At 39.6% G+C, this 27,229-nt stretch overlaps 2 protein-coding genes and 1 long non-coding RNA gene across 3 annotated transcripts in view; 1 reads left to right on the forward strand and 2 right to left on the reverse strand.

The window, feature by feature from the left end:
* Window positions 1-363: 363 nt before the first annotated feature.
* LOC131995371 (uncharacterized) lies at window positions 364-896 on the reverse strand. The gene is made up of 2 exons (XR_009397429.1): window positions 731-896; window positions 364-662 (listed from the first exon to the last, which is right to left on the reverse strand). It is a non-coding gene; the product is annotated as an uncharacterized LOC131995371 (long non-coding RNA).
* Window positions 897-1,854: 958 nt separating this feature from the next.
* Window positions 1,855-27,229, reverse strand: part of LOC106088615 (ubiquitin-conjugating enzyme E2-17 kDa) — a 37,832-nt gene continuing 12,457 nt past the window's right edge. The window contains exons 2-5 of the mRNA XM_013254209.2: window positions 12,908-12,971; window positions 7,672-7,703; window positions 3,368-3,551; window positions 1,855-3,284 (exon numbers count right to left, since the gene is read on the reverse strand). Coding sequence (XP_013109663.1) covers window positions 3,145-3,284; window positions 3,368-3,551; window positions 7,672-7,703; window positions 12,908-12,971 — 420 coding nt within the window. The 3' untranslated portion in view covers window positions 1,855-3,144. The remainder of the gene's footprint in view (window positions 3,285-3,367; window positions 3,552-7,671; window positions 7,704-12,907; window positions 12,972-27,229) is intronic.
* LOC106088614 (zinc transporter ZIP3) lies at window positions 7,708-9,551 on the forward strand. Its single transcript, XM_013254208.2, has 2 exons — window positions 7,708-8,262; window positions 8,325-9,551. The coding sequence occupies exons 1-2, from the start codon at window positions 8,218-8,220 to the stop codon at window positions 9,435-9,437; spliced, it is 1,158 nt and encodes a 385-aa protein (XP_013109662.2). The 5' UTR covers window positions 7,708-8,217; the 3' UTR covers window positions 9,438-9,551.

Raw genomic sequence — 27,229 nt, forward strand, 5'->3', positions numbered from 1 at the left:
TAGCTGTGAGCACCACACAGGCAGGCGGTTAGCATGTCCGCCTATGGCGCTGAACGCCTGGATTCGAATCCTGCCGAGACCATCAGAAAATTTTTTTTCGGCGGTGGTTTTCTCCTCCTAATGCTGGCAACATTTGTGAGGTACTGTGCCATGTAAAACTTTTCTCCAAAGAGGTGTCGCACTGCGGCACGACGTTTGGACTCCGCTATAAAAAGGAGGCCCCATATTATTGAGCTTAAACTTGAATCGGACAACACTCATTGATATATGAGGAGTTTGTTCGTGAACAAATTTGCATTTGCATGGATTGCAATCCAAATTCAGTTAAGTTGGCAACGCCCAAATTTGTTATAGAAATTTCCATTTCTCTATTAAATCGCATATATTTTTACAATTTACTTAGTAGCTGAACGCTAAATTTTTTATTTCATGGTTTTAGCTCCGGGCAATGCGACTATAGTTGCGCGATCATCCATTATCGCAACTATAGTTGCGCGATCATCCGCTACGATGGCCTCCAGTTCATATTAAAAAAAATGGTGTAACTTCAATTGGCAACACTTCTTGTCAGCTGTCCTATAGGATAAGTCTTCTTCAACATAAAACAACGAATTAAGAGTCCCAGTGAGAAGTCATGCCATGGTACTCGAGTTATTGGTGCCCTTAAATGACAAAAGATCATGAAATTCCCCCAGCGATCGGTTCCATAGACCGGAACGAGCTTGCTCACCTTGGAGATTGACGAGGACCGCTACCTCCACATACGGAAACGTGGCTACAACAACAATGCGAACTTTTACACGTTATGATAAACATATTTAGCATCAACAAACTGTTCCATACTGTTTTCAATCAAAAATATTAATATTGTTGAAAATTTCCTAAAACCAAACCATTTTTGCGTTTATGTATTCTTTTATATACGTTTTACTCGCTGCCAACTGTCAAACAAAACCTGTATCGGCTTCAATTGACAAAGTTGCCATACATTGTCAAAAAGATTGCCAAAGTTGCCATACCAGCACGGGTTGAAACTCTGAGCTCAAATTTGTGCGATGTTTATCGCTGTTGTTGTTGTAGCAGTGTGTTATACACTGAGGCGGCAGCCCTTGCCGATGAATAGTTCCATCGGGTCAATCCGGTACGTACAACCGGCTGCCATGAGATTGCTTTCGTCATCACGAGAAGCTCAGCTGGGAGCTATCGGATGCGTCAACAAGGTTGCAGTTAATGGAATGCTACGTATACGGAGTAGCTGCAAGTGCAGTTGCGGTATCGAGAGGAGAGTCTGTGAGAGGCCAAATTGCATCAGCTCATGCTAAAATACTAGACTGCCTGTGAACTGCCTTAAAATGCAGTTCTTGCAGCGATCGGTCCTGTGGACCGGAAAAAGCTTGCTCACAACAACCAAGTTTCATATGTCATACAATTTTTTATATCGGGTTCGCTGACAGAGAGCAACTCAACTGCAGGTTAGTTGCTATCCATAATCGACCAATTAGCTAGAGCAACATAAAGCGTAAAAATGCTTAATTCAGTGGTTTTCTTTGTTTCGATTTGCATTTACCAATCGCAACGTTTATCTAGGTATTACTGTGTTATTTTATGTTGTTGTACGCAATCTTTTATCTACAAGTTATACAAACTTTCATAATGTGCCTACACATTTTCAATGAAAGAGAATTAAAAAAAAATGTTGCCAAAGATAAGCAGACAGCTGTTAGTGGCTAGTGTACACATGTATGTTAGGCTATACATACATATGTATGAATTCACATAGTTACTACCTATTATATGTACTATCTAATTTACTACATATTTTCCCAAGAAGAAGATCTTATACAAAGTGAAAAATAGAATTCCCAAGTCTTTTTATTAAATATATATTTATATTTATACGTGAACTGTAAATTAAAAATAATTTAATTCTATCATTTAATTCACCATTGTGGCAGAAAAGATGAATGAACAAAAGGGCTTCTTGAAGGACAGTTTTGGGGGGTTGGGCGGGCGTTCGGGCAGGGCTGACAAAGACAGACAGTAGTCAAGGGCTGCAGAGATAGTCAAGGGTTATACAACATAATTTTAATCTTTTTGGCTTCAAATCAATTTGCAAGTGCTGCGTTGTGTTGGTTTCTTAAAATTTGTTTACTGATTTTTTTTATTTTGTTTTTGTTTTTGTTTTCTTGTAAATTAAACTGAATAAATGGATTTTATATTTATTATTATTATTAATAATTAAATTTTTTTTCTTTCACATCATCATGCTTTTATTTATATGTAGTATGTTTATGTTGGGGTTCGTGTGTGTGTGTGTGTTGGCTGAGTTGTTGGGGGATAGGGTAGAAGGGGGACCTGTGTGTTTGTGTAGTAATGTTGTTCTTGGTAGTATTGGTATTTTTATTAATTTTTTTATATATATTTTTGTTGTTTTACTTTTTTTTATTTAATTGTATTCTCATTTTTAAGAGCATTCTCACAATCTGTTTTATGTCGCTAATTAAGTTGTTTCTGTTGTTGTAGTGGTGTATTGAGTTGAGTGTGAGTGTGTGTGTGTAGTAGCAAAATTCTTATTTCATTTTTTGTTTTTGTTTTCCTTTATTTTTATTTTTGTTTAATCCTTCAAATCATCTTTCTCTTTACAAAACACATTACTTGTTGTTGTTTATTTGTTTATTCTCTCAATATTATATTGTTGTTGTTGTTGTTGCTGTTATTGTTGCTGATGCTGCTGCGGATGATGCTGTTGTTGTTGTTGTTGCTGCTGCGTTTGTTCTTGTTGTTATAGTAGTTGCTGTTGGTATTATTATTATTATTATTGAATTTATTTAAATAGTTGTAGATGTGGTTGTTGTTGTTGTATTTGTTGTTGTTGTAACCATTTGACGACGACAATAATATTATAATTAAGTTGAAATATAAGAATAAGAATAATGATGATGACGACAAAGTCGGCGATGAGGACCATGACGACGGCATCGACGAAGAAGACGACAACATCGACGACAACGTCGGCAACATTAACGACGTCGACGACGAGAGCGACGACGGTGGTGATGATGATGTTGAAGACGACGACGACGACAACAACAACAACGACGACGACATCGACGACGACGATTCAATTATACAAACTGGAACGCATCACATAGCATACTTCCTAGTCCATTCTCGTGCCAATTCATTATATTTTTCTCGATCAGTTTTATATATTCTTGCAATCTCTGGAACAAGAGGATCATCTGGATTTGGATCACAGAGTAGAGAGCAAATTGATAATAAAACTGCAAAACATATATGAGAAAAAAAAAACACATTCATTTAGTAATCCTTATATTATGCATTATACCCATTTAAACCACACTACCTTTTGATATAGTAAGTGCTGGCGACCATTGAGATCTCAATATATCGAGGCAAATAGACCCATTACTGTTTATATTTGGATGGTATATGCGCGTTGTAAAAGCCACTTTGGGTGGTTTGAATGGATAGTCTGTTGGAAAGTGAATTGTTAAGAAAAACACGCCTCCTTGGTACGGGCTGTCAGGCTGGAAGAGATAAAAAGTAAAAAGTTCAAATCGTAGTTGAAAATATAACTAAAAGGAAAGTTTGGTAGGGCCACTACCATGGACCTTCCAGACGGCATCAAGATCGTATCATATACGGAAGATGGTCCTATCGAGTCTTCACGCCGACAGTTAAGAAATCGAATCATTTGCGGACAATTGTACGATCGTGGCTTAAAGTCAATAGGTTGATCATCTACCACACCAATATTGCCGCTTATCACAAAAAAATTTTACTATATCCACCACCTAATCTTCAACCACACTGTTCACTACATGGACGAACATCACGAGAAAACTATGAGCATCACACAAATTAAAACTTTCAACTTCAATCTATCTTTTATCATAAGAAGCTGAGTAGGTATCGAGTGGAGAGTCTCAGTAAGAAGCCGGCTGATACCGGCTCTTGCTTAAATACTGAGTGCCAATGATACTCGAAATGACAAGCGAGTTATTGGTGCCTTTACATAACCAATGGTCAACATGTTTCCGCGGCGATCGGTCCTATGGCTTGGTAGTAGCTTTCTCACCTACAGGAGCTTGGCGAGGATCGCTACCATCACATAAAAAGTGCAACATAAGGACCATACAACAGATTCAGAGAACATGTTGTCTTGGCATAGGCGGAGCGATGAGGACCACGCCCACTAGGGCACTGGAGACTATCCTAGATATCCGATCCGTTGACATACAGATTAAGTGTGAAGCAACCACTGCGATGGGAGAATGGATTGCGGATGGGAGCAGATCATACCATCGCGGTATAATCGAGGCGACGATAGAAAACCTGGAAGAAAGGGAAGAGGTTTCCTATCGCATACCTGTGATGAACCTTGAAGACGAGTGCGAGGCACTGCTGCCATCTACACAGTCTTTGATTGACGGAACCCTAGTATTGCCATCTGGAATATCATGTTACACGGATGGATCAAAGCTAGAGGACACAGTGGGCCTGGTGGTTTACATTGAGAACCCAGGGACTGCGATCTGTTTTAGACTGCCTGACCATAATACGGTCCTGCAGTCGGAGATCCGGCGATCACGGAATACGCGGAGTGGTGTGGTTGTTGTTGTTGTAGCAGTGTGTTGTACACTGAGGCGGCACCCCTTACCGATGAATGATTCCATCGGGTCAAACCGGTGTGGTGATAACGCGAGGACGTCGAGTGTGAACATATTTACCGACAGTAAAATTGCCATAAGGACGGTAAGGACACGAAGTCTTGCATTGTAAGAAGATTAACGCTTTCTCTGAGGATGGCATAATCGGCTTCGCTTGGGTACCGGGCCATAACGAAGTAAGGGGAAATGAAAGGGCAGACGATTTGGCGGAGAACGCCAAAGGACTGTCGTCAATAAACTTGGTTAACCCGAAGCCTTTCGGCTCGACGCAGTCCGAGTTAAGGGATTGGGCGACGAATGCGCATGCAATATTGTGGAACAGCGAAACGGTCGGTAGGACGGTGAAAATCTTATGGGGGATCCAGATCGTGAGAAGACGATGCTAAGAAGGTCAGTATAGCTATTGGTATCATAACGGAACACATAGGACTACAAGCTCACTTATGTAAAATCGGTGCGGCAAGTGAAAGCATGTGTAGGGCATGCGGGGAAGATGATGAGACGTTGGAGCTTCGTTTCCTTCGTCATTGCCCGGCTTTCGCGTCTATCAGATACCGGCACTGAGGTGGAGACACAACCAACTTAGGGGAGTGGCATTGATAGCAATTAAGGATTTTGTAAGTAGCACGGAATTCATAACTGTAAATTTTCCTTGTTTTTAAATTGCCCAACAAGCCGATTACTGGCTTAGATGTTAGTCGAAAGAGGCAGGGGGCAGATTAATATCTGCACCCTCTTCTCAACCTAACCTAACAACAACAACGATTCAAAAACACTTGGGGCCACATTTGACAGCATTTATAGATCTTCCACACATGCTAATGGAATTTGGGACAAGTGCAGAAGTACAAAAACTTCTTTAAACACTTGCAGACGGCACTTGGGATGTTAACAAAAAATCAAAAAACCCGGTCAGTGGTGAACTATGCAGCGCCGGTAAGAACTCATAAGCTGAGTGATACCCTGTGCAATAGCTAAAAATCTGTCATAATTCTGCTTTTAGAAACCGCGAAGGACGGATTCAGCATATCTCTTATACACCACCTCCATCAGAAGACTAAGATCTTACCCGCGTGAAAGCACAACTATGTGTTTTTTAAACAGTATTTTCTGGGCTAATTCGCAGAGACCATGCCAATCACCATCTTGTGAATAGGCATCCACCACCCAGACATCAGATTCGATCTACTTGATCAAGAGAGAACCTCTAGATCAGGCGGCGTTTAAGGCGGGTCTAGATAGCACTCACGTAGGCTCGATAGCGGAAACGATGAACAGCTACTGGGTGAATGTAGTCCTTGGAGATCGTCCGTTCAAACTAGAGTAATTTTGGCTCAATTGAGTTTTGGCAGATCCAGCAGCCTTAATTTCTACTGAGATAAGTTTGATGCCGGTTTGTTAGATGTATATCCTGATTGCGACCACACGCCACCTGTTTAACTGCTTAACCAATCCTACTCGATAAAGGACCAAATCCTTCTGGACGTACCCCATTTAACTTGCAGAATTAATAGACCTGGATATTTGATAGATGCCCAGAAACGAATTCATGAAAGAAAACACAGTGCTGCAACAACAACCAGCCAATCCCACTTCACTTACAACACTCACTCACAACGCAACCAATTCAAGTGGCAGGGTTCTTAGCTTCCGACAGCTAACATAAACCGGTTATGTTTTGGCACATAACTTAACAGCAAGGAAATTTCTTTTCATCCCTAAATCTGAACGGCGTATTGTTGAATATCTCGCAACGTTCCGAAAAAAATTTAATGAGCCGTGCATTGTCGAAGTCATGTGCCCAATTTGGTTCAACTGCTCCTTATTTATTTATTTTATTGTTTTTATTATGCAATTCAAAGCCACAAGTGGCCGATTAACAACTGACAACTACTGTTACCAGTCGTGTGTCCTTTAACCTAACCTGCTCATAGTTTTTATATATAGACCGATCTCCACACTTAAAGTCTTGAGGCAATAAATTGGTAATTTTTCATCCGATTTCGATCAAATTTGGCACAGTGAATTCTGGTAGACCCCTACCCATTTATATGTAGTGTGGTTTAGATGGGACTATATTTGGATATAGCTGCCCCTAGACCGACCGCCTGATCTCCCGATATATGGTATTGAGGCCATAAAATATCAATTTGTTACCCAAATTCGATGAAATTTGGCACATTGTGCTCGGGTAGACCCCTACCTATCCCAGTCAAATGTGGTCCAAATCGGACCATATTTGGATATAGCTGCCATATAGACCGATCTGCCGATTTGGAGCATTGAGCCCATAAAAGCGGCATTTTTCATCCGATTTGGATGAAATTTGAAACAGTGCGTTTTGGTACCTCTCTTAATCGTTTTGGGTAGGGGTCTACCACAACTCACTATGCCAAATTTGATCGAAATCGGATAAAAACTGACCAATTTATTGCCTCAAGACTTTAAGTCTAGCGATCGGCCTATATAGCGCCTATATACAACTAAAATCCGATTTTATGAGATCAAAAGATCAGATTTATATATAAAGAATTCGAAATTATCAAAAATTGTTTGGAAAATATTTGTATACCCAAGATATCTGCAAAATTATAAATACCCAGCTTTTGGGTATAAATGGGTAAATACCCACGTATTTACCCAATTTACCGGGTAAACACCTTTTGGGTATTTACCCATCGCCCATCTCTATTTATGGTCCAACCTACATCAATAGTAAGTTATTCGGTTATTTTAAGTTTCAAGTAGATAGCTTTTTCATTGGGCAGATGAAAAAAAAGAAAATAAACTTAAGCGCCCTCTAGCTTGTTTAGCTAAAAGTGAGAGATAGCGGATTCCATCACCCCAATATACTTATTTTTTATTTCTATTCATTTAGTGGAATTTTGTTTTCATATTACTGAAGAATGTCATAATATTTTCTTGCGAATATTGTTTGTCAATATATTCATTTTTATTTTCTGTTTTTCTTTCTTACCGGTCCCATTATTGTTGCCTGCCAGTGAAATACTGAAATAGAAAGAGAGAGAGATACGAGTCATTACAAGATTATCCAGCAATAAATAATAAATCGAGTCTTAATCATCAAAAAGATAAAATGTCAGTGGAAAACCTTGAATATCTTAGCATGGTTTCCATGGCCTTTAAAATCGTTTAATGGTCATGGTTATAGATGCAATAAATAAGCAAATTTCATATCCGATTATCAATAAATTCTAAACATTGATACATACACCCTTTGCATACACCGTTTTGACTCACACATTCATACACATACCACCATTTACAGCAAACAAAATGTATGCACACAACAAAAAAGGTCTTATCTGTAGACTATCTTTCATTACTCTTCTAACAAATGCCACGCATATTGTGGACATTTGGCAACCATGACGGCCAACAACACACCAGCATTTGTTTGATCACTATATCAAATTAGAACAGCCAATGTAAACAATGTCTCTGCCAGGCACACTCAGATTAACTGATATGAGGAGAACATGAGACATTGTTATTCATCTAAATGGAGCCGTGTGGAGAATATATCAAACCGAAACTATCATTTGAAGTGAGCAGTATTAGAATTACATTAAAATCGAAGATCTAAATTCCATAATGAATACAAATCAGGATATAGTAAATGGGAGCTGGCCCATACTTGATCTGTGGAATGCTACTACAGCAATGGAAAATGATGCAAACTCCGGTACTGGTATACTACAAAAAGTCATGGCCATGCTTATTTTGGGTGTGGGCAGCTTTCTTTCGGGTATGCTTCCTTCCGTTATATCTGAACAAAATCGTCAGAGGTTTCCTTTGGCAACTTCATTGATGCTGTGTTTTGGAGCTGGCATACTGATGGCTACATCATTGGTGCACATACTGCCCGAGGTACGCAATCAAATGAATTCCAATTGGGCCGAGATCTCATTATGTGGAGGATTCTTTATCATATATTTTATTGATGAAATTGTGCACTACTTTTTTGGAGAAGTTATACAACATACGCATCAGCAACAGCAGCATCACCATCAGCAACAACATCGACATTCCCATAATGGTAACAGTGGTAACTATGGATCCATCGGAGGCGAGTCCGAGCCTTTACTACAAGATTCTTCAACGCCTGATGACCATAACCATACACATTCCCACTCCCATACGCTTTGCCATGAACAGGTGATTGAAGAAGCCAATGCCAGAATATGTCACACTAACCATGCCGAGCCATGTTCCCAATCAATCTCTACTATGGGTTTGTTTGCCGCCTTATCACTGCACTCGGCCATAGAGGGTATAGCCATTGGAGTCCAAAATACTCCCTCCAAGGTCCTATTCCTTCTGGGTGCTGTGGCATGTCATAAATTTGTTATGGCCTTCTGTTTGGGCCTAGAATTTCGCTCAAATACCTCAACAAGTGTAAAGGCTCAAACTATGGGCATTTTGGTATTTTCCCTTGGAGCCATTTGTGGCATTGGTATGGGCATGCTTCTTGTAGGCATTCCAAGTTCATTATTATCATCAACGGCTTTAGCCATTATACAAGGCCTAGCAGGCGGAACACTGCTCTATGTCACCGTTTGCGAAGTGATACCACGTGAAAAAGCCAGATGGCATCAAAATGAGAACCGCAAGGGAGCGGGAATTGCTCAACTCGTAACTGTGGCATTAGGCTTTACGACCATGGTTATAATTAATTTGTACTTAGATGATGATGACGATAATAAAAGCAACGATGCATGATAACAACTCTTAGTGTAGTAACGTGTAATTAGTATAAGTATTTGTATCTAGTTTTAAGAACGAAACGATCTAATAAAATGAGTTTGTAGTTCAATGATGAACGAAAAGGAAAAATGGATTAGTTTTAGGGCTTTTTTGTAAAAAAACAAAAAACGTCATCTTCGGTTTATAAATGAACTTTTGGGAAATATTCTTCTTGTTCCTTCTAAGTTAAATTTCTTAACAATGGATTTTCACGATGTACACCACCCCAATAATGCGTGACATGGCTTGGAAGTGGAGTGGGTTTAGGAGATAGTGAACTTTATAAGTCAGAAGAATATAATGATCGCTGCGGTCCAGGACACGATCCAGCTGGCCGCCACCTGTTACTTGCTTAGTTGTCACGACTACAATTTGCTGCCTTTCTCGATACACCATTCCCTGCTGTATTGACCTATCTCGCCTGCGCATGGCCGTCAGGTTCGATACTACCGGTTGGCAGTTGTCTCCGATATTATAGGCCCAACATCAGAAGCCTACTGTCTGGCCATAAACGACTGGAACTAGGAATGAGCATCACATTCAACTTGATAGCGACCAGACGGGCAAAGCTTTTGCAAAGGAGAGTGAAAACTCCACGTTTTACACGGTGTATGAAGACGCTCCCACCTTTTTATTGGTGATTGCAGCAGCTGGTCAGACATCTCCAATGCATCACCTTGTCTAATAAATGACGTCCCCTCCACCTCCTCATTATTCTCATCATTGACCAACCAGCCGATTTCATAATCTTTGAAAAAACCGATTGGAACGGCTTTAGAGTACATCAATCGCTGCTTCGGTGAGCTCCCATCTGCCTTGAGTTGGACATATTGCTGACAAGAAATTCCGACGCATCATTAACGCAGCTAGATTTTAATTAACCGATCAAATACCCCAAATGCGACCTAGTTTTCCGTCGCATAGGAGCGAATCTGGAAACCAGTAGTGCGATCAACGGATATAAGCGGAATTTATGGTTAGAGCACTTGAGGTACTTATGCGCCTGCATTGGCAACTGTTGGGCCACCCTGGCAAAGGAATTGCATGACCTCATTCACCTTTGGCGACGTAAGAGTAACTGACCCCAAGAGATGTTCTCGTTTGTTTAACCAGCAATTTATTGTGCATTCCAAGAGGCAGGGTCTCCTATCCAATGAACTACCATCACAATTTGCCATGGTCGGATCACCAAGACGTCTAGTACGCTTTGCCCAGACAGAATCTCCACACTGATGCTGAAGAAATTTGATGCAGCAAAAGTCGAGTCGATGACACAGGTCCTTAACCTGTCTATGAGCGCTCTCATAGTTCCCAATATCTAGAAAATGGTCAGTGACACCGCTACTATAGCCTGCAAAGCACACGATCAAAGAACAATTGTAACCAATCCCATGGCAGCCGGTTGTACGTACCGGATTGACCCGATGAATTCCTTCACATCGGCAAGGGCTGCCGCCTCAGTGTACCACACACTGCTACTACAACAACAACAACAATTGTAACGACCGATCTCCCTTTTCTCACCTACTCAAGATGCTGGAAGATCTTCATCTCCCGAACACACTTGGACAATTTCCATTTGCTGAGCTCCTACAAGGTTTCCATGGATTAGGTAGTACCCCGACTGATTTACACGCCATCACTGCACATATGAAGCGTGGTCTCAATCATTTTATGTCAAGTGATAGGATGGTAAAAAGGAACAGGGGCAAACTTCTCACACATCAATGGGTGATATCCGATTCAAGTTTAAGATGAATGATAAGGGGCCTTATTTTTATAGCCGAAATGAACTTTGGGGAGAAATTTTTACATGGCAAAAGTTGCCAGCTAATGCTACCATTAGGTAATCCCATGGCAGCCGGTTGTGCGTACCGGATTGACCCCATGGAGACTTTTATCGCCAAGGGCTGCAGCCTCAATGTACAACACACGGCTACAACAACAACCATTAGCTTGGATAACCACCACTGAAAATTTTTTTCGGTAAAGTCACGAACAGTCTTGCAGTGTAAGAAGGATATTAACGCCTTCTCTGAGGATGGCAAAATCCGCATCATTTGGGTGCCGGGCCATAACGGAGTAAGGGGAAATGAAATGACCACGTATGTTGAAGGTCATGAGAGAAGCCGTTATAAAAAATTGCAGCCAAATCGGATAAGAATTGCGCCCTCTAGAGGCTCAAGAAGTCAATACCCAAGATCAGTTTATATGGCAGCTATACCAGATTATGAACCGATCAACCGAATCATACTTAACACAGTTGTTGGAATGAAACCAAAACACCACGTGCAAAATTTTAGTCATATCGGATGAGAATTGCGCCCTCTAGAGGTTTAAGAAGTCAAGGCCCAAGATCGATTTATATCGAGGCTATATCAAAACATTTACCGATTTGAACCATACTAAGCGCAGTTGTTGGAAATGATACCAAAACACCTCATGCAAAATTTCGGTCAAATCGGACGAGAATTGCGTCCTCTAGAGGCTCAAGAAGTCAAGACCCAAGATCGGTTTATATGGCAGCTATACCAGATTATTAACCGATTAACCGATCAACCGAATCATACTTAACACAATTGTTGGAATGATACCAAAACACCACGTGCAAAATTCCAGTCAAATCGCACGAGAATAGCGCCCTCTAGAGGCTCAAAAACTCAAGACCCAAGATCGGTTTATATGGAGGCTATATCAAAACATGAACCGATTTGAACAATACTAAGCGCAGTTGTTGGAAGTGATACCAAAACCACACGCGCAAAATTTCAGTCAAATCTGATGAGAATTGCGCCCTCTAGAGGCTCAAGAAGTCAAGAACCAAGATCGGTTGATATGGCAGCTATACCAGATTATGAACCCATTCACCGATCAACCGAATCATACTTAACACAATTGTTGGAATGATACCATAACCCCTCATGCAAAATTTTAGTCAAATCGGACGAGAATTCCGCCCTCTAGAGGCTCAAGAAGTCAAGAACCCAGATCGGTTTATATGGAGGCTATATCAAAACATGGACCGATTTGAACCATACTTAGCGCAGTTGTTTAAAGTGATACCAAAACCCCACGTGCAAAATTTCAGTCACATCGGACGAGAATTGCACCTTCTAGAGGCTCAAGAAGGTTTATATGGCAGCTATCTAAATGTGGACCGATATAGTCCATTTACAATCTCAAACGACTTACTCTAATAAAAAGTATTTGTGCAAAATTTCAAGCGGCTAGCTTTACTCCTTCGAGAGTTAGCGTGCTTTCGACACACAGACGGACGGACGGACATGGCTAGTTCGACTTAAAATGTCATGACGATCAAGAATATATATACTTTATGGGTTCTTAGACGCATATTTCGAGGTGTTACAAACAGAATGAGGAAATTAGTATACTCCCATCTTATGGTGGAGGGTATAAAAAAATCATTATATTTCAGTTTTACTTACAATCATCGCCAACTGGACCAGCAGAACATTGTGCCGGTGGATCTCTGCCCAAATCTTGTAATTCCTGCAAATAAAAAAAGGAGATGAAATTTAAAACTTTTAAATATTAGACAACTGTAGTTAATGTTGCGAAAAGAAAAGAAATTAAAATGCATCAACGCTTTCTTGACTAATCTTCCGTTCATCCTTCTTCAACAAAAGTCTGCTGCTTTATTTCTAATATTTGAAGAGCCAAGAGCTTTCATGATATGAAAAATGGTTTCTTAAGGATTTTCATTTTAACGTTATAATGTAGAGCTGGTGGTGTGGGCTACCAACCCTGCCACCATTACTGATTTAGTTTAGCCCTCACAAAGACGATGTCGATATGCCGCCGCAGTTCAGCAAATCTAATTTTTTGCCAAATTGTTGTAGCAACACTCAACACAACACAACGATAGCTACACATCACACCCTTTGAACAGATGAATTCATGCGAAACATTGAAATGGGTCATGTTTCTGGAGATATGCAGAAAAGTCGTCTTGCAACTGGCAATTCATAGCGGAGCTTAAAACGTTTCATATAAAATTTCTCCCACATGGGTTGGCGCAAAATGTAATATTGTCATGAAGCACTTGATCCTTATTTGTGGCAACATTATAACAGTTAATACTATGGATTTTCTGATACCCAGTGGCGTTTCCACAAATCACCCCAGCTTTATCTTGTTACATTCTGAAGGTAGTGTACAATGATGATGCCATTCTAGTGTTTCGAGTCCATTCATATGTACGTGGTTATATCGATATTAAAAACGATATGCAGCAATGATGAAGGTAAAACGCAAGTAAACGAGGAGAAACTGTAAAAACGACAATGAGCAGCAAACGATTCACACGCACGTACTCCAAAACACTACACCACACAGCACCGCACCGTACTACCATACGCCACAACCACGCCACAACTAAATATATAAAATTTAATACCTCCCCCCCAAAAAAAACTTGTAAAATTTCTGTATTAAAAAAGTTCAATGGCCCAGAAGAGCAAACAAAAAATAAAATGCAAATAAAATTAATTTTTTTTTGGCAAGAGATGAAAATATGGTGTGCCTCACAACAAACCGAAAAAGGCGAATGCAGCAAAAATTAACAGCACAGTGCCTTCAAAACGGCACATATAGAAATAAAACGCATAATTAACAAAAAAAAAAATAAACTTAAATACTGAATAAAATGAAATTGATGATGAAATCTGAACTACTGAATAAGGAGACAAGCAAGCAACCTCGTTGGTATTGAGATAAAAAGAAGTACAATATACGAAATAACCTTTCGATCACTGTATGGGTCACAAGTACCCATTCTTCTAAACCCTATAAGAGCACACTTAGTTTTTGTTGAAACAGCGAGAACATCCGAAAAAATTTTCAGCGGTGGTTAAACTCTCGTAACGCTCGCGACATTTGTACTAATGTGCAAATTTTGCCTATGAGCATTCCATTAAGGAACAGGGGCAAACTTTTCACATATCAATGAGTGCAGTCCGATTCGAGTTTAAGCTCAATGATTAGGGGCCTCCTTTTTATAGCCGAGTCCAAACGGCTTGCCGCAGTGCGACACCTCTTTGGAGAGAAGTTTTACATGGCATAGCACCTCACAAATGTTGCCAGCATTGCAAATTGCAAATTTTGCCCATGAACATTCCACTAAGGAACAGGGGCAAACTTCTCACATATCAATGAGTGCAGTCCGATTCAAATTTAAGCTCAATGATAAGGGGCCTCCTTTTTATAACCGAGTCCGAACGGCGTGCCGCAGTGCGACACCTCTTTGGAGAGAAGTTTTACATGGCATAGTACCTCACAAATGTTGCCAGCATTAGGAGGGGAAAACCACCGCTGAAAATTTTTTCTGATGGTCTCGCCTGGATTCGAAACCAGGCGTTCAGCGTCATAGGCCGACATGCTAACCTCTGCGCTACGGTGGCCTCCATTAGATTTGTACTAATGGCATAGTAACATCTTCTTCCCAGAGAGTGTCGAACTGCAGCACGCCGTTCTGACTCGCCTATGGGCTTAAAATTGAATGGAACAGCAATCACTGAGGTATCAAAAGTTTACCCCTGTTCCTTAATGGAATGTCCATGAACGAATTACATTTGCAGTATTTTTGTGTCTTTATGCTTAATTCGTTTGCTTGGTGCGTCCAGGAGGGACGGAGGTAAGTCGAATATTTGAGCCCCATATTGCTTTGGTCGTAAATTTGTCTTCTTTGAGGGGATGGGCGGGCCCTCAAACACTTGGTCCCACATCTGGATATCAGATTCGTGCTCCACACTCAAATACCTTTTATTCAGTAAATAAGTCCTGTTTGGGGATTGTTTTGGGAAAGTTTCTGGACCCCCAGAAACTTTGTCCCAAATTTGGATATCAGATTCGTTTTTTATTCGCAAATACCTTTCATTTGAATCCCATATTTTCATAGTCGGTAAATATGTCCGATTTAGGGATGTTATTGGGTTGCCCAAAAAGTAAATGCGGATTTTTCATCTAGTCGGCGTTGATAAATTTTTTCACAGCTTGTGACTCTGTAATTGCATTCTTTCTTCTGTCAGTTATCAGCTGTTACTTTTAGCTTGCTTTAGAAAAAAAGTGTAAAAAAAGTATATTTGATTAAAGTTCATTCTAAGTCTTATTAAAAATGCTTTTACTTTCTTTTAAAAAATCCGCAATTACTTTTTGGGCAACCCAATATTTTAGAGGTTAGGGTGGTCCCCCAAACACTTGGTCCGACAATTGGATATCAGATACGTTTTCTAATCTTAAATACCTTTCCATATCGGTGCGGAAGTAAGTCGAATTGGATTGACAGATTAACAGGCCACATATGGTCTCAATTTACAAAAGGGACACACACAGAAAAACTATAAGAATCACCTAGGCTAGAACTTTGAGCTCCGATTTATGTTTTGTTCATCCTTATCGGAAGATACTCAGCTGAGAGCTAAAGGGCGTGAATACAGGTAACGAGTAGAGTAATGGTACATACGGAAGGGTAAATGTAACTGCAGTCGCGGAAAATAAGTGGTATCAAGTGGAGAGTTTCAGTGAGAGGCCGGGCGAAAACGGTTCATGATTAAATACTGAGTCAATCTCATGGCAACCGGTTGTACGTACCGGATTGACCCGATGGATTCCTTCATCGGCAAGAGCTGCCGCCTCAGTGTACAAGACAGTGCTACAACAACAACAACATTAAATACTGAGTGCCTAAAATGCTCGATATGATGGGCAACACTTTCCGCTGCGATCCGAACGAACGACCCCCGTGTTCGCTACCTCCACATGCAATTATGTGGCTACTACAAAAAAAAAAACAGTAAGGAAGGGCAAAAGTCGGCAGTGTATAATACCCTACACCTACCATATAACTACCATGTGGGAGCTATATCCAATTCTAGAGCAATGTTGATTGACATGGGCGTTTGGCAAGATTGGTCAAAAAAAATGCATTTGCAGTGGCTCTAGGAGAGAAAATTGGGCGATGTATATATATGAGAGCTTGGACGCCACCGTAGCGCAGAGGTTAGCATGTCCGTTTATGACACTGAACGCCTGGGTTCGAATCCTGGTAAGACCATCAGAAAAAAAATCTAACCTTATCTAATATCAAGCTTCTTGTCATCAACTGAGTGCCTATGATACTTAATATGATAAGGCAAATTTTTGGCGCCCTTCCCGCAGAGATCGGTTTTATGGACCGAAACAATCTTGCTCAACTTCAACTACTTCATAAAAAAATGTGGATATAACAACAACGAGTAGTTGGTGGTCACAATCCATCAGCCCTCCTATCCAACCGCCGACATACTTTCGTTGTCCATGTAGTGAATAATGTGGATGAGGATTTGGTGGCGGATATCTCTAAATATCCGTAAGATCGGTAAGTTAGACATTTATCCTATCACAGATGTCATCAAAGCGAGGGCCTACAGTCATTATCGCACAATCGTCCCAAAAAAAAAAATACGATATCAATACCTTCAGGAGGCAGCGTTCTTGAGGATGGGGATATTTTAAACAGAGCCAGAGATATCACACCACCTTGGACTACTCTAAGTTTCACTCTATGGAGTTTCAACTTCTTATCCCTAAATTCCATTGGGTCTGGCGACCGAACAAATAATTCGCAATCCAACGTTTCAGGTCTGGTTGGGAGACCCAAAAGGCGTAACATGGCCTTCCATTAGGAAAACTGACGATAGGTCCAGAGCCACAAAGACCGCCCATGACATTGTAGAGACGACGGCTTATATATGCAGTAATGGCGTTAAAATCTATGCAATTTATGAAGTCCATGTTAATTTTCAACGATGCTCCGAAGGAGTAGTGCCTCTTGCTTCTTGACTTTTATGAAGTTAGGGAAATTAATGTGTACGAGTCTATCCTCGAGACTTCCCAGGCTTGAGTTGCGGACAATCATTCTTGATAAGCGTAAAAATCTAAGACGATCAAGCCATGTCCGTCCGTCTGTCTGTTGAAATCACGCTACAGTCTTTAAAAATAGAGATATTGAGCTGAAACTTTGCACATATTCTTTTTTTGTCCATAAACAGGTTTAGTTCGAAGATGGGGTATATCGGACTTTATCTTGATATAGCTCCCATATAGACCGATCCGCCAAATTAGGGTCTTAGGCGAATAAAAGCCACATTTATTATCCGATTTTGCTGGAATTTGGGGACAATGAGTTGTACTAAGCCACTCGACATCCTTCTTGAATTTGGCCCAGATCGATCCAGATTTGGATACAGCTGCCATATAGACCGATCTCTTGATATAGGGTCTTGGGCCCTTAAAAGGCGCATTTATTGTCCGATGTCGCCGAAATTTTGAAACAGTAAGTTGTTTTTCGATATCGCTCTTCATTTTGGCCTAGATCGGTCCAGATTTGGATATAGCTGCCATATAGACCGATCTCTCGATTTAAAATTTTGGGCCCATAAAAGACGCATTTATTGTCCGATGTCGCCGAAATTTGGGACAGTGAGTAAGGTAAAGCCCCTCAACATACTTCTGCAATATGGCACAAATCGGTCTAGATTTAGTTATAGCTGTCATATAGACCGATATCTCGGTGAAAGGTTTTGGACCCATAAAAGGCGCATTTATTGTCCAATGTCGACATCCGTCTTCTATTTGGTCTAGATCGGTCTAGATTTGAATATAGCTGCTATATAGACCGATCTCTTGATTTAGGGTCTAAGGCCTATAAAAGGCGCATTTATTGTCCGACGTCGCCGAAATTTTGAGACAGTAAGTTGTGTTAAGCTTTTCGACATCGTTCTTCAATTTGGCCTAGATCAGTCCAGATTTGGATATAACTGCCATATAGACCAATCTCTTGATGTAAGACTTTGGGGCCATAAAAGGCGCATTTATTGTCCGATGTCGGCGAAATTTGGGACAGTAAGTTTTGTTAGGCTCTTCAAAATTGTTCTGCAATTTGGCCCAAATCGGTCCAGATTTGTATATAGCTGCCATATAGACCGATATCTCGATTTAATTTGTCTGCAATTTGGCCCAAATCGGTCCAGATTTGGATATAGCTGCCATATAGACCGATATCTCGATTTAAAGTTTTGGGGCCATAAAAGGCGCATTTATAATCCGAATTCACTGAAATTTGACGCAGTGACTTATGTTAGGCTTTTCGACATCCGTGTAGTATAGGGTTCAGATCGGTTTATTTTTAGATATAGCTACTTAAAAGACCAATATTTTGTTATACACAATTCAACAATGACTTTTACTTATTAGTATTTGGTTCAAATCGAAACATATTTCAATATATTGGGTTGCCCAAAAAGTAATTGCGGATTTTTCATATAGTCGGCGTTTTTTTCACAGCTTGTGACTCTGTAATTGCATTCTTTCTTCTGTCAGTTATCAACTATTACTTTTAGCTTTCTTTAGAAAAAAAAGCGTAAAAAAAGTATATTTGATTAAAGTTCATTCTAAGTTTTATTAAAACTGCATTTACTTTCTTTTAAAAAATCCGCAATTACTTTTTGTCCAACCCAATAGCTGCTATGGGTCATAAGGTATGCATTCTTCACCGGATTTTGACAAAAGTTGGTTAACATATATACCCGAGGTGTTGGGTATCCAAAGTTCGGCCCGGCCCAACTTAACGCCTTTTTACTTGTTAAAAAAAAATTTTTTTGAAACTCGTCGTTTAAAATTTTTTCAAATTTAATTCTATTCATTCATTCAATCGAAACCCCCCAAGACTACTATATAGCATTGCTTTAGGAAAATTTATTATATAAGTATATATAAAAAAGCTTATTTATTATCAAATTCTTAATCCAAACAATAATTCGTACCAATACACGTGGAAGACAAGACCCACAGTATTTCAAAAGACGGAACTTGATTTATGAAAAAAGAAGGCGACATTAGAAAAACACTTTGCACATTGTTTGCAACAATAATAAAGGAAAATACAGATGAAAAGCATTTCTCATACGCACTTTTCCTCACTTTTGTTTTTTTTCACATGTGTAAAAATTGTGACGACATGAACGACATGTCGTTCGACGCAGAGAGAATGTCTTCTTCCTCAATTTTGTTTTTTGAGACAAGACAAGAAAAGAAAACACACAAAAAATCAAATATTATGTAGATTTAAATACATATGTTCACATATCTATATAAAATAAGATCAGGAAGAGGTACCACCGCTACATCTCATGCCTTAGTGCACACAAACAGACAATGTTCTATATGTATCAAAAGTTTGTATGGGCGGCATGCGGCAGGCATCGCAAATATAATTCTGCTGAGCGACCATTCGAAAATGATCATAGGAACAACGAACACACCAACGTTGACATAGCACGTCAGCAATGATAGCAACAACTAAAGCCATAGGAGCACAAACAAAAAGAAACATACGTACAAATACAATGCTAAAATGTTCATAGCCTTATACCATAATCACATAAGATTTCTTGACCATCTTCCTCGTTGCCAGACAGGCGGCTTCCAAAATGTATTTTGTCCATACTTGAACTACTCTCATCTCTGCGACGTACTGTGTATGCATTATGACGAAGACCGACAATAAATTTGCATTTTTATTAATATAAGCCGAAATAATTCAATTGTCCCTAAAGTGGCTACAACAGATTTTACTTGAAATCGAAAATCATCATTTCAATTACTAAATTAATTATTGATTAATCGTATTATTGAACAAATGTGGCTACGCACATTTAGGCAGCAAGAAAGGAAAAAAGAGAACTTTTTGTTGTGTTATAAATAAACTTTTTTGGACGTCAAACGAGACGACGTATATGGAAAAACTTTAACAGTGGGAAGTACACACATGAAAATGCCAACATTTGGCCAAAGGGTTGGAGGATTTTTGATTTTTTATCGAAAAATTATTTTAAATAAACATTAAAGGAAAAACAAGTAAAAAGGCATCAAGTTCGGCCGGACCGAACTTTGGAAACCCACCACCTAGGGTATATATGTAAACCCCCTTAGGTCGCAATCCGATGAAAATTGAATAACTTATGCTCGCAAATTCGGCACGGACATTAAGTCACTGTTGAATTTTGTATTTCAAATTTTAACCAAATCGGCTAATAAATAAAGCTTTTATGAGCTTCAGACCCTTAATCGGCATATCGGTCTAAATGACAGCTATATCTAAATATAGTCCGATCCGAACCATATTCGGGTCGAGTGTCAGACCTAAAACTACCCACAGTTTCAAATTTCAACAAAATCGGACAAAAAATAAAGCTTTTATGGCCTTCAGACCTTTTATCGGCAGATCGGTTTATATGACAGCTATATTTAAATATGGTCCGATTCGAACCATATTTGCGACGGATGTCCACAGACCCAAAACTACCCACAGTTTCAAATTTCAACAAAATCGGATAAAAAATAAAGCTTTTATGGCCTTCAGACCCTTTATCGGCAGATCGGTCTATATGGCAGCTATATCTAAATATAGTCCGACCTCAACCATATTAGGATTGTATATCGGGCGGCCTAAAAGTACTCATTGTTTAAAATTTCAGCGAAATCGGATAAAAATATTAGGCTTTTATGGGCTTCAGACCCTTATTCAGCAGATCGGTCTATATGGCAGCTATATCTAAATATAGTCCGATCCGAACCATATTTGGGTCCTATGTTGGGAGGCCTAAAACTACTTACCGTATCAAATTTCAGCAAAATCGAATAAAAAATAAAGCCTTTATGGGCTTCAGACCCTTATTCAGCAGGTCGGTCTATATGACGGCTATATCTAAATATAGTCCGATCTGAACCATATTTGGGTCCTATGTTGGGAGGCCTAAAACTACTCGCCGTTTCCAATTCCAGCGAAATCGGTTAATAAATAAGCTTCTATGGGTTTCAGACCCTTTATCCGGGAGATCGGTTTATATGGCAGCTATATCTAAATATAGTCCGATCTGAACCATATTTGGGTCAGATGTCGGGAGGCTTAAATTAACCCACTGTTTCAAATTTCAGGGAAATCGGGAATAATAAAAAAAAGCTTTTATGGGCTTCCGAACTTTTATCGGCAGTTCGGTATATATGGCAGCTATATGCAAATATGGTCCGATTTGGCCCGTTCAAGAACTTAACCAGTGTGCACTTAAAAGACGTATATGTGCCAAATTTCAACTTTTGAAGGCTGTAGTGATTACAACAGACGGACGGACAGACACACGGACATCGTTAAATCGCCTTAATATTTTACGACGATCCGATATATATATATATATACTTTGTAGGGTCGGAAATTGATATTTCGATGTGTTGCAAACGAAATGACTAAATGGATATACCCCCTTCCTATCCTACGGTGGTGGGTATAAAAAAAAAATTTAGAAACCAAGCGGATCCTTTGTTGAAGTAAATAGTGTTTTTAAACTATTCTACGCTACGCCAGCAAATGGTACAAAGCGTGTGTATACCAAACGTGGTCGAAGCGACACTGATGATGCACAACAACAAAAATTTAGGTTAGTTACAATGGCAGTCAATTTTCTAGACAGACTCAGAATATTTTAGTTCATTGTTATACTACAGTAGCGATTGGTCAACCCTCAGATGAGAATTGAAACCACAATCCCCGCACTGGTCGATGCAGCAGTGTGTTGTACACTGAGGCGCAGTGTTGTTGAAGTGGCAGATTTACGGAGAGGAAAAAGTTTGAGACGGGACTGAGAAGGGAGACGTAAATTGAATAGAAGACGGCTGCTTTGCACGTAATACACATAATATTCCTAACCAGATCAAACCGTGTCAACCAGATCAAGGCTAACTAATATATGGTGAGCTAGGCCACGCTTTTTGGAGAAACCACTAGCATCAGTCACCAGTCAAGCCTGAAACATTAGATGGCCATTGATTAGTAAGGTTCTCGGTATTTGGATGAATTTAGGGATACGAAGTCGCAGAGGTTAGCACCGTAGCGCAGAGGTTAGCATGTCCGCCTATGACGCTGAACGCCTGGGTTCGAATCCTAGCGAGACCAACAGAAAAAATTTTCAGCGGTGGTTTTCCCCTCCTAATGCTGGCAACATTTGTGAGGTACTATGCCATGTAAAACTTCTCTCCAAAGAGGCGTCGCACTGCGTCACGCCGTTCGGACTCGGCTATAAAAAGGAGGCCCCTTATCATTGAGCTTAAACTTGAATCGGGCTGCATTCATTGATATATGAGGAGTTTGCCCCTGTTCCTTAGTGGAATGTTCATGGGCAAAATTTGCAATTTGAAGTCGTATCACAGATATCTTCGGCAAGGTTTAACCCCGACCTTTCCTCTATTTTACTTCCTGCAGGCCTGCATCGCTACACATAATATTCCTAAACAGATCAAGCCGTGTCACCCAGATCAAGGCAACCTAATCTATGGTGAACCATGCCACGCTTTTTGGAAAAATCGGCATGTCGTCCAGCCAAGCCTGAAACGTAGATGGCGATTGATTTGTGTGGTAGCTGGTACTTTGATGAATTTATGGGTCGATTATGGATGACAACCTTAGTCCAGTTGCTAAAAATGGTATTTTTCGGTAATTATTAGTAAATAAGCAGATAAATTACTTTTTTTTTGTGTTCCAAGTGTTGATTTGATTGTTTATTAGAAATTTGTTGGTGTTTGTAGGCTTCCCCATGATTCAAATCCCCACAAGTCAATTATTCTTGATGTTAGAAAAAATGAAGGCAAACCCAAATACAGCCAGGTTGAAATTTTAAAACAAAAAAAGTCAAATTGGCAATACAGAAGAAAACAAAGAATCACAGGCACCGCCGGCCACCGCCAGAAGTGTCTACTTTCCATTACACGGACGGCAGCAGATTTATTATACCCTCCACCATAGGATGGGGGTACACTAATTTCGTCATTCTTTTTGTAACACCTCGAAATGTTCGTCTAAGACCCCATAAAGTATATATATATTCTTGATCGTCTTGACATTTTAAGTCGATCTAGCCATGTCCGTCCATCTGTCCGTCCGTTTGTTTGTCTGTCGAAAGCACGCAAACTTTCGCAGGAGTAAAGCTAGCCATTTTAAATTTTGCACAAATACTACCTATTAGTATAGGTCGGTTGGGAGGGTAAATGGGCCAAATCGGTCCATGTTTTGAAATAGCTGCCATATAAACCGATCTTGGGTCTTGACTTCTTGAGCCTGTGGAGGGCGCAATTCTTCTCCGATTTTACTGAAATTTTGCAGGTGGTGTTTTGGTTCCTGTTACTACTCCCAAAAGTTCCTGATACTACTTGGGAGTCAATAGTGACTCCCAAGTATTTAAGCCTATCTATTGGCTTGCCCAGAAAGTAATTGCGGATTTTTCATATAGTCGGCGTTGATAAATTTGTGACTCTGTAATTGCATTCTTTCTTCTGTCAGTTATCAGCTGTTACTTTTAGCTTGCTTTAGAAAAAAAGTGTAAAAAAAGTATATTTGATTAAAGTTCATTCTAAGTCTTATTAAAAATGCATTTACTTTCTTTTAAAAAATCCGCAATTACTTTTTGGGCAACCCAATACAAAATTAACCCGCGAATTCTGTACCAATACGCCAAACTCAGATTGCATTTGGGATTTAAACAAGGGATTTATAGAAAGGGAGTTAAGGCTTGACCACAATAAGATCCTACTAATACAGATGTTCACTTCGGATTCCAAACAATTGCCAGAATCACGATCAGCACTGATAAGATATATATCATCGGCAAAAGTGAAAAGTGTTGCACTGGCTTGGTCCTAAGAAAACTGAAAAATCATTAATGTAATGCAGCACACCAGAAAACAAGGAAATAATTTCAGATTTTATTCCATTTAAGTCAACAAATTACGTGCTACCACACATGTACGACATAACAATTCTGCAGGCAGATCTGGAAAAACCAAAGTTGTTTCTAAACTTCTCAATCAGTCTTGAAGCAAATGGAGTTAAAAGCTTTCGTATAGTCAAGAGATAGAAGAGCACTTAATTTACCATTATTAATATCATACCTAATGGATTCAGTAGGATGTAGCAACATAGAACTGGTACTGTGACCTGAGCGAAAGGCATATTGGGAATCTAAAATCTTTTGTCTGGTATTCATCATTAACTGCTCCTTAAGAATATGTTCAAAAACCTTAGAAAGACCTGAGCGAAAGGCATATTGGGAATCTAAGATTTTTTCATCTGGTACTCATCATTAACTGCACCTTAAGAATATGTTTAAAACCTTAGAAAGAACTGGAAGAATTGAGATTGGCCTTAAGTCCTCCGGACTGCGAAAAACAGTTGATTTAGGTATTGGCACTACATGCGCAGTTGTCCAGGTCGAAAGAAACTCTGAAGTCATTAAAATAGAATTAAATAAATGGAGAATTAAGTCAGTAGTATACGGAAACGGAAAAAGCCATCAACACCAAACGACTTAGCCTTAATTTTTCCCAAGCCATCGTCAGCATTAACGCAGCTAAAGGAAAACGCCTCTTCTTAGTCAAGAGATGAGTGGATATGAGTTTGTGTAAGATTGAACACTAATGCAACCAGAACCTTTGATAACACGCCAAAACCCCTTAGAATCCAAATTGCCAAAACGTTTGGAATAATGCTTACACCTTTTCTTACGTATAACGGATTTAGCATTATTTTTGTATTTACAAAATATTCTCCAATTCTCTGGAGAATAAAGACGTAAATGATAAGTCTCTGAGGGATTGAGCATCTACAATCTTCCTACATTTCATCAAATAGTAACCAAAGCTCCGAAATCTTCGCCTAACAATAGGTACAAACGAGAATAGAGTGTCAAAGAGCACAGCAATATGCGTATTTAAATCGTTGGCGACAGAACTATAGAAGAAGGAAGAACTATCGAAGGTTGTTGTTGTTGTTCTAGCAGTGTATTGTACACTAAGGCCGCAGCCCTTGCCGATGAAAGACTTCATCGGGTGGGACGTTATGAGACTACGACAGCGGTCTCTCCAGCACTGCGTGTTTCCTCCTCATTCTCTGGAGTATTGTCCTAGCGGAAAGCCGTAAATGATAATTCTCTAAGGGATTGAGCATCTACAATCTTCCTACATTTCATCAAATCGTAACCAAAGCTCCGAAATCTTCGTCTAACAACAGGTACATAGGAGAATAGAGTATCAAAGAGCAATACGCGTACTTAAATCGTTGGCGTCAGAACTATAGAATGAGGAAGAACTATCGAAATTTGTTGTTGTTCTTGTTCTAGCAGTGTATTGTACACTAAGGCGGCAGCCCTTGCCAATGAAAGACTTCATCGGGCCAATACGGTACGTACAATCGGCTGCCTTGGGATAGAACTATCGAAGGTAGACAAGCATAGTAATAAACCAACAGGGGGGACGTTATGGAACTATTGGGTTGCTCAAAAAGTAATTGCGGATTTTTCATATAGTCGGCGTTGACACATTTTTTCACAGCTCGTGACTCTGTAATTGCATTCTTTCTTCTGTCAGTTATCAGCTGTTACTTTTAGCTTGCTTTAGAAAAAAAGTGTAAAAAACATATATTTGATTAAAGTTCATTCTAAGTTTTATTAAAAATGCATTTACTTTCTTTTATAAAATCCGCAATTACTTTTTGGGCAACCCAATACAATAGCGGTCTCTCTAGCACTGCTGATTTTCTCATCAAATGTAGTTTTTTGTCATCTTTGCGTTTGTTTTATCTTTGAGTTTTTTGGTTGTTATATCTGGAGGCCACCATAGCGCAGAGGTTAGCATGTCCGTCTATGACGCTGAATGTCTGGGTTCGAATCCTGGCGGGACCAACAGAAAAAATTTCAGCGGTGGTTTTCCCCTCCTAATGCTGGCAACATTTGTGAGGTAATATGCCATGTAAAACTTTTCTCCAAAGAGGTGTCGCGCTGCGGCACGCCGTTCGGACTCGGCTATAAAAAGGAGGCCCCTTTATCATTGAGCTTAAACTCAAATCGGACTGCACTCATTGATATGTAAGAAGTTTGCCCCTGTTCCTTAGTGGAATGTTCATGGGCAATATTTGTTGTTTTGTTTGTATATCTTTATTCATATCTCGTCCCCCAAAGTGTAGGGGAAATAAGGTCTACCGGATCCTAAACCCTTGGAATAGGCAAGGACTTTGCAAAGTCACCTATTACTCGCTGAGGAGCTCGTACATTAGCTACAAAAGTAGTTGCTCAAAATCAGCAGTCGGTATTCTGTGTCACTCACATGAGTGACTCGATTAACTCAAACACCATCTTTTTCCATAAAATGGCCCTAGCAGTAGGGCAAGGTATAAATAATTAGAAATCGTTACTAGACTTTGTAGACTTTTTAATAACAATAATTGTATTTAACAATAATTGTATTTAATATGGATATCTTTTTAATCATTTTCTTTTGAATTCGCCTCCAAACTATTGGGTTGCCCAAAAAGTAATTGCGGATTTTTCATATAGTCGGCGTTGACAAATTTTTTCACAGCTTGTGACTCTGTAATTGCATTCTTTCTTCTGTCAGTTATCAGCTGTTACTTTTAGCTTGCTTTAGAAAAAAAAGTGTAAAAAAGTATATTTGATTAAAGTTCATTCTAAGCTTTGTTAAAAATGCATTTAATTTCTTTTAAAAAATCCGCAATTACTTTTTGGGCAACCCAATAAAAGCTAGCCGAGATTGAGTGAAATCACAGAAGGTCAGTGTGCTCCAGTGGCAAACAAAGAAAATTAGTTGCTATCGCAGCATCGTATTGAGAAAATATGTATGGTAAACTGAAAACACAGACCCATGTTTGTCAG

Source organism: Stomoxys calcitrans, chromosome 2 (assembly GCF_963082655.1).
Source record: "Stomoxys calcitrans chromosome 2, idStoCalc2.1, whole genome shotgun sequence".
Classification (NCBI taxonomy): Eukaryota; Metazoa; Arthropoda; class Insecta; order Diptera; family Muscidae; genus Stomoxys; species Stomoxys calcitrans.